This window comes from Euprymna scolopes, chromosome 5 (genome assembly GCF_053919585.1).
Source record: "Euprymna scolopes isolate OS-2025 chromosome 5, ASM5391958v1, whole genome shotgun sequence".
Lineage (NCBI taxonomy): Eukaryota > Metazoa > Mollusca > Cephalopoda > Sepiida > Sepiolidae > Euprymna > Euprymna scolopes.
This window is the reverse complement of record NC_136486.1, coordinates 16,739,673-16,752,054: the sequence shown is the minus strand read 5'-3', so window position 1 is coordinate 16,752,054 and position 12,382 is coordinate 16,739,673. Positions and strand designations below refer to the sequence as shown.

General features: G+C 35.7%; 1 protein-coding gene across 1 annotated transcript; it reads right to left on the bottom strand.

Annotated features, from left to right (window-relative positions):
• Window positions 1–10,654: 10,654 nt before the first annotated feature.
• Window positions 10,655–11,329, bottom strand: LOC145277085 (uncharacterized). Its single transcript, XM_080128750.1, has one exon. The coding sequence runs from the start codon at window positions 11,327–11,329 to the stop codon at window positions 10,655–10,657; it is 675 nt and encodes a 224-aa protein (XP_079984876.1).
• Window positions 11,330–12,382: the final 1,053 nt, after the last annotated feature.

The following is a 12,382-nucleotide window of genomic DNA, read 5'->3' as shown; positions in this document are numbered from 1 at the left end:
TAACGAAGTCTACAGCATTTCGATTGAAAAACTACAGTGTATGAACAAACAGTATAGGATTATCACAATAAGCTTGAAGACTACACCTATAAAGTAGGATAATTTTCATTTTATACATTATGTATTTATGGTTAGTCTTCTAGGTAGTTTAGGACACTTAGTCTAAGAAGGGTTAAACATCCTTAAAATATATACTTTGTATCTTTGGCTCAAATTTATAAAAAAAAAAAAATTAAATGTATTATGAAAAAATGTATGCAGAATACTTATCTATATAAATAGAATGTACAATAATCACTCGCATCACGACCAAATAACATACGTAAGCAGAAGTACCTGATATTAATTACCGAAAATGAAATAGTCTTCTTTTGTATTTCCACTATTGACACTGCCTGTATGTAAGAAATGGTCTAGATATAGTTTCGAGAGCTACTTAACGGTCATTTATGCTTTGATTAATATAGTTACAATTTTAAAAATTGAAAGATTTCAGAATTTTATTTCAATATTCTTGATAGAACACGACAATACAGATTTTTACTTTACTTATCGAAATTAAATGTGATTTTAATAGTTTTTATTCTGATATTTGCTTAGTCCTAATGGTAGTAATTTTGGTGGTTTAGTGTTTGTTCCGAACTGCTTTCTAGTTTTAATCTTAACCCAATACATTGGTAGGTTTATTTAGCGCAGTTTAAATTCTGTAGAAGTTCAATACTTAGTATAGTTTCCGGTAAAAATGTTAACCGAAATCAAGCTATAGCCTCGGAATTCATTTTTATTTAGTGTAAGATTCGATTATCAGAACAAATGTTTTCACACGTTAAAAATATACAAGTGGGGAATTAATTCTGCATTTACTAGCAATTTGGTTTTAATAAAAAAATTCTGGACTTTAACCGATAACTAAGATATTTTAGAAATATAAATATTCGAAACAGGAGAAATATAAGGATTATGCTTATTGGAAGATAACCAATTTATTTACCAACTCAAATCGGGCGCCATTTTGGACATCTTACACAGAATTGACTTAAAAGTTTAGTTTTAGCATTCATTTGTAGTAAAAAATATTCATTTGTAGTAAAACAGAAATACATATATTCATTTGTAAAAATATTCATTTGAAGTAAAAATATACTCGTTTTTGTTTATATTTTAAAAGTACGTTTACCACTAAAATTCATTGACTTTTTAACCAAATATTTGTTTTATTTTTGCAATTTTAACCCAGTTATATAGATGTCTTGTATCTACATCACAGTTTATAGATGCATTTTTAGGATTGACTATCAACAATGCTCAAAAGATTAGGTGATAGTTATGAAAATATGTAAAACGAGGAAAATTCTGTTGCATTAATTGCAATATACATTTTTTTTAACTTACTAAGTATATATATATATATATATATATTATATATATATGAGAGAGAGAGATATGTTATCGCAGTAGATTGTCCACTGGACAATGTCCAGTCATCTTGTAGCAGTTTCAGACAGTTCGCCGATCATCGACTTGCAGAGCAATTGATAACGGGTTTGCGTAAATAAAACAAGTATTAAGTTAAGATTATTTTGAGAATAATCCATGCAATTATTTTTTAGAAATATTAATTTCCTTGAGACTGTCTCCTTGACATTTAGGACAGTTTGTAATATCCATCAAGTGAAGAACGTTCACATGTCGAGGGCACATGAGTCGAACCCGACCAGCAAAAATGTAACCACAAACCGTGCATAACACGTTCTGAATTTGCCGATTGCATATACAAGGTGTAGTAGACACATCTGGAGTTTTCGTCCCGGTATAATCCATTATTAAAAGAAATACGTTTTTTTTTTTTTTTTGCTAAATCCACCGATTGATAATTACAGCAATGCTAATGTTAAAAATGGATTAACTCCAGAGAAATGGCCGTATTGTTTTGGAACTCTAAAATTAGTGAATGTTTCAAATTTCACAAGCCGTATTTGCTTGGTCGCTTTTCGACTTTATGTCATGCGCGTTCCAGGCTAAAAATAATAAAGTCATCGTTTTATCCATGTTTTAATTCTTATTAATTAATTAATAAAAATTGAAATAATGGAGTCATAATTCATAAGTTAATGATGATATAGCATTAAAAATGTTTAAATATTAAAAAATGTTTTTAATATGCGAAATGGATAAAACAAATCTGGACAATTGGGGAACGGACATCTTGTTCGACTTTTGCAAAAAAAAAAAAAAAAATATACTGAATTTAATAAATATGTGTAAAATAGGACCTGGCAAATATTTACTTCATAAACCTGCTATCTATGGAATATTTAGACATTCAACGATCAAACCATATTTTATTGATATGTTTATTATATAAGAAGTCGTTAAAGGGTCGAAACGTTTAAGATCCGATCTGGGTTCAACCCTCCATATGATCTTCATTAATCATCTTTTAAGTAATACTCTAAGATAATGCGTTGAAATTTATATCGAACACACAACTATCAATGGCAACACTTCGAAGAGCATTGCTCATCAAGATCTTTCTGATTCTCTCACCTCTATCCTAGAGCAAGTCGTGCAATGGCGTAAAAAGTTTCTGGTAACATTTATTACATCGAAAACTAAGCTTCTCTTCTTTTATTACCAACGCTCGGATCCTCACTTTGCCCCAAATGAAATGAATGTTTTTGTCCTTCAGAAAGTCCATTGTTTTCTTATAAGCTTCTAAGACTGATCTTTGATCTAGGCTTTAAATTGAAGAATTTGTTTTTAGTGGAAATCACCCCAGCAAGGCATGAAACCACTTGATGTTAGGAGATATAAAATAGTACTTTATAGTCAAAACTTTTCAATGATAAATGCTAGATGGAATAGATTCTGACGCAGAAAATAATAATTCTACTCTCTTTGTCAGAAACATCGATCTTGGAATGTGAGAACTAAAGGACAATAAGTAGAAGCGGTATGTTACGTTGCGGTCGAGAGTAAAATGAACATTCACTTTTTACTTCCCTTACCTCAAATTCATTGTTAGAGGCGTGTGAAAAATGATTAAATCTTCAAAAAAGTACTTAACTCCTGACATAATCCTTTACCTGTATGAGACAAATACGTTTTAAAAGATGCTGTTCAGATCACTCTTTCCTGCATTGATAAAGTAATTCATTAACTTTAAAATCTAGTGGTGTCTCGTCTCCTCTTATTTACAGCCAAAACAAAGGCTTCTAGTCTATTTCTACTCCATCGTTATTTTGACAGCATAGTCGACTGAGCTCTTATCCATAGTCACCCTTGCAAACGGTGTTAGCAACAAATTTTTTTATAGCTACAATCACTGTAAATACTTTTCCTTTCTCTATCTGTGTATTTAAACAGTACTTCCACGGACACAGTTTCTTTCCAAACACTAACCGCCTGCTGAATATAATGCTATATTGATGCTTCCCAGTTGATTACAACATGATTGTTTTCAAGTCCAATGTTTACAAATTCTTTTTGAGCCTCATTCTTAAATAATCAACTTCTGTTTCGTTTCAAACATGCTACCAATTAGCACGATGTTTTTCCGCCATTCACCAAATTCGTTAACTCTTATCCTTGAGTAGTCGTTGGTTCTTGAGAACCGGTCAATCGATAGTAAATAAAAAAGAGAGTTTACTTTTACTATTTATGTAGTTTTATAATAGCATATCTGGACAACGCCTGGTAGATTTTGGAAAATGTTTATTTACACCTTGGAATGTTTAGTCAGGATTTTAACTCGGAAATAAACATTCCATTTAGGAATTTTAAAGTAGACTAGAATTAGGTTAGTTAAGTAAACAAGGTTTTAGCTTATGTGAACGACATGTGCGTTTGGTCTTCTTTGCTGACGTGATAGTAAGTTAGCAGAGATCAGACTAAGTACGTAAAACGTGTTAGCGAACAGACGTGTGGACGACTCTATTGGAAGCAGAAAGGCGAATGAGGGAAAATGAAGAAAGAGACTCAGCGTGCCAAATTCCAACGACGGAATCCATAAGATGGATAAAACCCGTGTAAAATATAACTCGTTGTTATGGCGTTATTTTAAGATTTGAACAAATAAGAAGGTATGCGGTTCTTTTGTTCACAGAGAAGCAGGCATATTATTATCGCTTCATTGTAGGAAAGCTGTCTATAAAAGTTTATATGTCACGTTTGGTAACTAAGTGTATTTGTAAAAAACAAAAAACAAAAACAGCCGCATACACAATGAACTTTTTGCATATATACAACAATAGAACATTGTAACCACTAAATAGCACCCCCATATATATATATATATATATATATATATATATATATATATATATATATATATATATATATATACCCACCGGCTATATAACACTTATTTTCAAACATAATTAAAATATACAATCGTTATTCATTAAGTCATCTACAAAATGTATACGCAGCAAAAGTCAAAATATTAAAAAGTAGAAAAAAATTAAAAAAATGTTTATTCTGAGTCCTTATCATATCGTATAAATCCGACAATTCTATTTTTGCCATTGGTTTCCCCGATAGTTGTCAAGTCCGATTTTTTTCTATGAAGACATTGGGTACTTACGGTAGGGACCACGTGAAGGTTGTACACATTCTAAGTGAAAGTGATTGTTTTGTGGAACAAGCTGGATTCGAACTTGGGACGGTCATGTCACCAGTTGGTGTTGTTACCCACCTATTTATTAAAGTGAAATAAATATTTAAACAATCTATTTAAAATTCAATGAAAAGTGATTACTTAAAAAAGCCAACTCTTATTAATGGAGCATGTTTACTTTTGATGATTTCTCCATGGTGTCCAACATAGTGTCTAACCCTCCGCTTTTTTCCGATGCAGTATCTATCACTCTCGTTTCTGTCAATCACCGTCTTGATACATTAAAGGTACAAGATAAGAAAGAACTAATTTAACTCGAGATCATATTTTCTAGTAAACTTTACACAATAATAATAATAATAATAATAATAATAATAATAATAATAATAATAATAATAATAACACATGGCGTTTCCTGGTCGTAAAATACGCTTAAATATGATATTTTAATTCATGCATATTTCGTATTTTTTATTATAGAGTAACTTTGCTGTTAGTTATTATTTATTACATTATAGCGAATATATAGTAGTAATATCGAAAGTCAAAAAATATATGTTGGGTTCCATCAGCTAGAATTGGAACCAAATCATATAACGTTCAAGTTTTATTCGGTATCATTTGAGCTATCGTCAGATGAATAAAAAATAATTTAAAATGAATCGACTTTAACGTATAAATGTATATATTTCCAATAACACATTAAGTCGACTTAGGCTAAGTTTGAATTTGTTTTATTTGAATCTCTTAGCAGCTATTTTACTGACTAACAATCAAGACTGTATACCAAAAATTGACAGAGTAGTTTGATAGAGACCGTTCCTCACAAATACCTTGAGTTTTGGAAGAGACGCACTTTGTAAAACTGGATACAGACACATATGTATAGCTAGTTTTATCAATCAGATTCGAATATTCCGTTTTATCGGTTTCGACACAAATGGATGACACTTTCTGTAATGACGGCACCATATTAGATACATATTTGCTTGGGTTCACACGAGTCTCGGAAATAAACGGCAGAATAGCAATGGCATCGCAAAAATGATGACTGCATTTACTCAAATAAACATCGGAAACTTAAATGGAATATTTTTAAAAATAATTGTTTTAATAAGAATTCGTGAAATAGTAAGAATTTGTTTTATGTTGAATTTCATGACTCAAATTAAAAATTATTTTGAATTTCATAATTCAAATTAAAAATTATTTTTAATTGTTATAGTATATGCGTTTTCAACCTTTCGACACTCGCGACCTCTTTTACCTACAGGTTTGAAGTCCTTGCAACCCTCTAATTAGTGCTTACTATCAGTAGCTTACTTTTATTTTTATTTTCTGTCTAGGGAACTAATCAACAACGAACACGTGATTGACATGTCTACAGCGAACACTCGCTATTCGCTACTCACTAATACACAAATACAATTTTAGACACTCAACTGTAACTACACAGTTTCGTTCACAGATTATTATACATACTAGTGATGGGACGATACCAATATTTTCCCGCATATATATATATAGTTTACATATATATATATATATATATATATATATATATATATATATATATATATATATATAATGTATATGTATACATATATATAATGTATATATATACATATATATTATGAATTATATATGTACATTAGATATACATAATATATTAAAATTATATATATAATGTATATATATATGTAATATATATAATATGTATATAATACATTATATATAATATATATAATTCATTATATATAATGTATATACAGGGTGACCCCCCCCAAAAAAAAAACGGGCCTCATGGGAATGGAATATGTGTCTACATTAAAGATGGCTTCCCGTGTGGCAGGAATATCTGCAGAGAAGACCCTAATTTACCTTATATATGCTTCCGGGTTGCACTTGCTTACACCACCATATTTGCTCTCTATCGCCCCCACAACAGCAGGGTTACTATCTTTAAGAGTATATCGCAGAAAATTGACCACATCCTGTCTGCTCATCCCGCGGCTAACAATCACATTTGCAGTGACTTCAATGTCCATAATGTGGAATGGCTGCCCCACTCAAATAAGACTGATGATGAGGGGAGATTCTATCATGATTTTGCCATTGCCTATGACCTCACTCAGATTGTTCGCGAGCCCACCGGTGTGCCCGATACTACCGGTCCATACGCAAGCCTTCTAGACCTCTCCTACGTAGACCCCTACTACCATGTCTCCTTCTCCAACATCAGGGGTCTACGTTCTAACCTTCCAGAGGTTGAAACACAATTACAGGAGACGAAACATGACATATTCTTTCTAAGCAAAACTGGAATAGGGCCGACCACTTCCCTAGATGAGTTCATAACTAAAGGATACTCTAACTTAACATCTAAATCTGACCCCCAAGATCGCCACGGGCATGGAATATGTGCCTACATTAAAGATGGCTTCCCATGTGGCAGGGATATCTCCAGAGAAGACCCTAATCTACCTTATATGTGCTTCCGAGTTGCACTTGCTTACACCACCGCATTTATATTTACCCTCTATCGCCCCCACAACAGCGGAGTTACTGTCTTTAAGAGTATATCAGAAAAAATTGACCACATCCTGTCAGCTCATCCCTCGGCTAACATTCACATTTGCGGTGACTTCAATGTCCATAATGTGGAATAGCTGCCCCACTCAAATAAGACTGATGATGAGGGGAGGTTCTGTCATGATATTGCCATTGCCTATGACCTCACTCAGATTGTTCGCAAGCCCACCCGTGTGCCCGATACTACCGGTCAGTACGCAAGCCTTCTAGACCTTTTTCTATCCACTTCCTCTGAGCTATGCTCATATTCCGTTCTATCTCCTCTGGGATCCTCCGACCACTGCGTCGTATCAGTTAAGATAAAAATGAAATATAATAAATCTACAGACGTACCTCTCCACCGTACTGTATACCGATACTCTATGGCAGACTGGGATAGCTTCCGTACATTCATATCTGATCTACCTCTGCATTCCATGTTTAAAAAGGATGTATCCTCTATAGTATCAGACCTGGCCGAATGGTTACTTGTAGGCATAAACCAATTCATGCCATCCAAAAAATTCCAACAAAAACCTAACAGCCAGCCATGGTTCTCCCCTGAATGTGCTGCTGCCATCGCACACAGAAATCATTTTCTCCGTAGCTACCAATGTAATAGATGCACTGAAACTAAAACTGCTTTCAGGACCGCCAGTAACCACTGTAAAAGAGTAATAAAAATGCAAGAGAGCTATATGCTCAATCCGTTAAATCCAAAGTAGCTGTGCAGCGGCTTGGTTCCCACCAGTTCTGGCAAATAGCAAATAGGACCCTGAACAGAAGCGTGCGTTCTATCTCAACCATTATCAATTGACCAGAGGTCATCTCGTCAGCATCCGACGAGGCCAAACTATTTGCCAAGAACTTTGCAGCAAATTCTACCCTATGCGACGAGGGCCATCAACTCCCCATATTCCCTCCTATAACAGACAACACGCTATGCAACATACAAATATCTGTGCGTGAGGTCGCCAAGCTAATCAAGAACCTTGACTCCAGTAAAGCAACTGGTCCCGACGTTATACCAATTATAGTGTTAAAAAAGCTACAACCAGAAATTTCCTCCATGCTTACAAAACTGTTTAAGCGTTGCCTTAAGGAGAAGTGCTTTCCAACGCCCTGGAAAACCTAATCCTGTTTTAAGAATTCAGGTGAAAAGTCATCTCCCTCTCAATACAGACCAACATGTGTGTCATGAATAAGCTGCTGGAATCCATATTAAATAGAGAAGTAGTCAACCACCTCAGCATAAATAACCTTCTTAGTGACACGCAATATGGTTTCCGTTCTGCTAGATTTACAGCAGACATGCTAACGGTTATATCAAATAGAATTAGCGAATCTCTCGACAAAGGCTTCATTTCTAGGGAAATTGCTCTTGACATATCAAAGGCCTTCGATAAGGTATGGCATAAAGGCCTACTTCACAAGATCTCCAGCTACGGTATAACTGGAAATGTTTTCTTAATCCTTAAATCATTTCTCTCTGATAGGCTCAGAAGAGTAGTGGTTGATGAGCAGAAATCAGAGGCCCACAGTATTAATGCAGGAGTCCCTCAGGGGTCCATCCTGGGCCCAACTCTCTTCTTGATCTACATCAATGATCTCTCAAAACACATACTAAAATCATTCGTTGACATCTATGCTGATGACACGACTATCTATGGCAACACATCAAAAGCCGTAAATGACAATGTACCCTCTAATTCTCTCTCCTCAGATCTTGAGCGCGTGGTACAGTGGGGAAGAGGTGGCTGGTTACCTTGAATGCATCTAAGACCAAGCTCCTATCATTACATCATAAACGATCTGATCCCCATCTGGCATCGATTAAAATGAATGGCTCTCATCTAGGGGAGGCCCCATGTTTTGATAAGCTTCTGGCTTTGATCTTTACTCCTGATCTGAAATGGAACACATACATCAAGTCTGTGGCCAAGGTCGCTGGGGAAATGGTGGGGTCCTCCTATCGCGCCAGAAGATATCTCACTAATGATGCAATTCTCTATCTGTATAAAAGCCAATTACGTACAAGGGTTGAGTACTGCTGCCACATCTGGCAAGAGCTGCTAAAAACAGCCTATCCTGCCTTGACAGAGTACAAAATAGACTTCGTGGCTTGGTGGGGGTGTCCTTTTCTCTTCCATGCAACCTCTCTCCCACAGAAGAGACGTTGCGTGCCTGTCTCTGTTTTATCGTTATTTCCATGGCAAGTGCCCGTCTGAGCTCCATTCTCTGCCCCCCTCCCCAATATTTCACGAAAAACACCCGACTAGCTTAAACACTCTCAATAATTTTCCCCACTCTTTATCCGTGTCTGAATCAAAACGTATATTCCATGAACAAAGCTTCTTTCTTAGAACGGCACGCCTGTGGAACACTGTTCCGCTTGCCTGTTCCCCTCCCCCCCGACTTCAACTTGGATGTCTTCAAGTTACAAACAAATTCCCGATGAACCGCCCCCTTAAGTAATGACACTTTATCAAATATCCAATACTTACTATTACTACGATACTATCTCATTGATTACTGTATACACAATAACCCTTATCCCCGAGTGGTTTCTGGGCCTTGATTAGTGGTGAACTCCATGTAAAAAAAAATAATAATTAGGCTCCGTTTCTTAGTGATTTGTCCGAATGAAATGAAACTTTGGTCATAACTAGTTTATTATATTCAAAACATCATATCAAAACACTAGTGTCTTTGGCCTTTTTTTCTCCGTTCTACAGCGTATGTTCTAGATGGCCTCCATTTAGTTTTTGTTTTTTTGGGGTCACCCTGTATATAATATATATATATATATATATATATATATATATATATATATATATATATATATATATATTATTCCTCTTCTTGGCATATATTATTCCTCTTCTTGGCAGTACTTCGCAAACGAAGATTCTATGAAGGGGGTTGTCCACGTCGACTGAAGGCATGCTTGTGGTTGACGAGTCCGATGCTGGAACAGCAGGTTTAGTCACAGCGGCTGCAGTCAAATGTCAGGTCAGGTGTGGCTGCTGAGACTTCCCGAATCTTCCACCTGTAGCGCTACTCTCGCAGATTCTCTGTGCGGGAGATCTCAAAGGAGACGGAAGTCTGGTGAACAGTACCTCGCTAGGTATCACGATCAGCAGCGAGAGCAGACAGATGGTCAATGTGGCAATCACTGAGGGACTTCAGAGAGTATTTATATCTTTTCTTTGGTGCTCCTCTGTCATGAAGGCTAGTAGAGAGTTCGCCATATAGGACTATCTTGGGCAGACGATGATCGTCCACTCTGGAGACGTGCCCGACCCAGCGTAGCTGTGACTTCAGCAGCATGACCTCGATGCTGGTGATTTCAGCCCGCTCGATGATCTCAAGGTCCACTGGAGTGACATAGTCACTCTAGTGGACGTTGAGAATGGTGCGGAGACAGCGCTGATGAAAACGCTCGAGTAGTCGTAATTGGTGGCGTTAAATTGTCCAGGACTCAGAGCCGTACATGAGGGTGGAGAGTACTACGGCTCTGTATACACTGATTTTTGTGCAATTTTTTAAGTGTCTGTTTTTCCAGACACTGTTGTACAATCTGTCAAAAGCGCTGTTTGCTTTGGCCAGTCTGTTGTCTATTTCCCTGTCGAGTTTGGCATCTGATATGATGGTACACCCCAGGTAGATAAACTGGTGAACGGTCTTTAGTTTAGTCTCGCTAATGGTGATGTGAGGAGGGCGGTACTCTACCTGGGGAGCTGGTTGGTGGAAAACTTCCGTCTTTTTGAAGCTGTCCTCGAGTCCGAAGAACTGGGCAGCCTCTGCGATGCAGGATGTGAGGCGCTGCAATGCTCTTTCGATGTGGGCAACAAAGGCAGCAACGAGGAGGTCTCGGATCAGTTGCTCGAAGGTTTTTGTGTGGGTTTGCAGCCTTTTGAAGTCGAACAAACTTCCTTTGAGGCGATAGCGAATGTAGACAGCATCGTCATCGTCAAGATCTTCGGTCGCCTTCTTGAGCATCATGCTGAAGAAGATGCTGAACAGAGTCGGTGCCAGAACACATCCCTGTTTTACACCATTGACGATGAGTAAGGGTGCTGAAAGGTTGTTATTTACTCTGACCTGACCGCTCTGGTTCTCATGCAACTGAACTATCATGCCGAGGAGCTTTGTATGTGTGTATGTATTTGGTGTTTTTTTGTATAAGGAGACTAAATAAAGAAAAGTAATTGCTTGCGTGAACCTAGACAGCTTTGTAAGTAATAGAATGTTACAAATTCAATATAATATTAGAGTGAAAAGCCAGTCTAATTTCGTGTGTGTGAATGAAATGCTTTTATTACTTTATTTGTTCCGTAAAAACGAAAACACGTGACCAGTTATCAAGGAGAAAAGACATATTGCAATTTTGATCTTCGTCAATCTGACATTCTGTTACAGTTCGATACCCTAAAAGAATAAAATCACATTCTTTACAGGACCGCAATAAGTCTTATACACACACACACACACACACACACACACACACACACACACACACACACACACACACACACACACACACACACACACACACACACACACACACACACATATATATATATACACATATATATATATATGCTGCTTAATACCGTTAAATTCATATAGAAATTGGATTAATAATTAGAAGTAAATATATTACTAAAACTCAAAATCTGATTAATAAACGTTAAGAATTTGCTTTCAAAAACATTGTTATGGATGCATTTTTTGTTTTTATAAGGCTTCCTTACTTTCTTTTAAATCTCGTTTAATTAAACCAGAAAAATAAAATAACAACTCGATTTCCAAATGTTTTCTTAATTGAACTTATTTATTTCATGTTTTCAAAGCAAACAAATGAACAAACTATTCTAACTATATAGGAAAATCTTTAAAGATATTATCGGAAGTTTCTCGAAAAATTATGTCGAAGTTGATGCCACAGTATGTGAATGTTTTTCGTTTATGAGGATGATAACCTTTGCAAATAATTTCTAGCAGTATAATCTCTCTGTTTTTGTTTTATTACAACTTAAAGTTTGAGTGCAATTCCATGTTTGTTATTTATGTCGCTAAGTTTCCACATTTAAATATTTTCATTAGATTGTATGCTGCGTTTATTATTTCTATTTATTTTTCTGTTTTTAATCTTCCTCTTGATTCCAATGTCACTAAGTTATTTACTAA

Coding starts and splice junctions, on each gene's coding strand:
- LOC145277085 (XM_080128750.1), bottom strand. CDS start 11,329: ATGATAGTTCAGTTGCATGAGAACCAGAGCGGTCAGGTCAGAGTAAAT.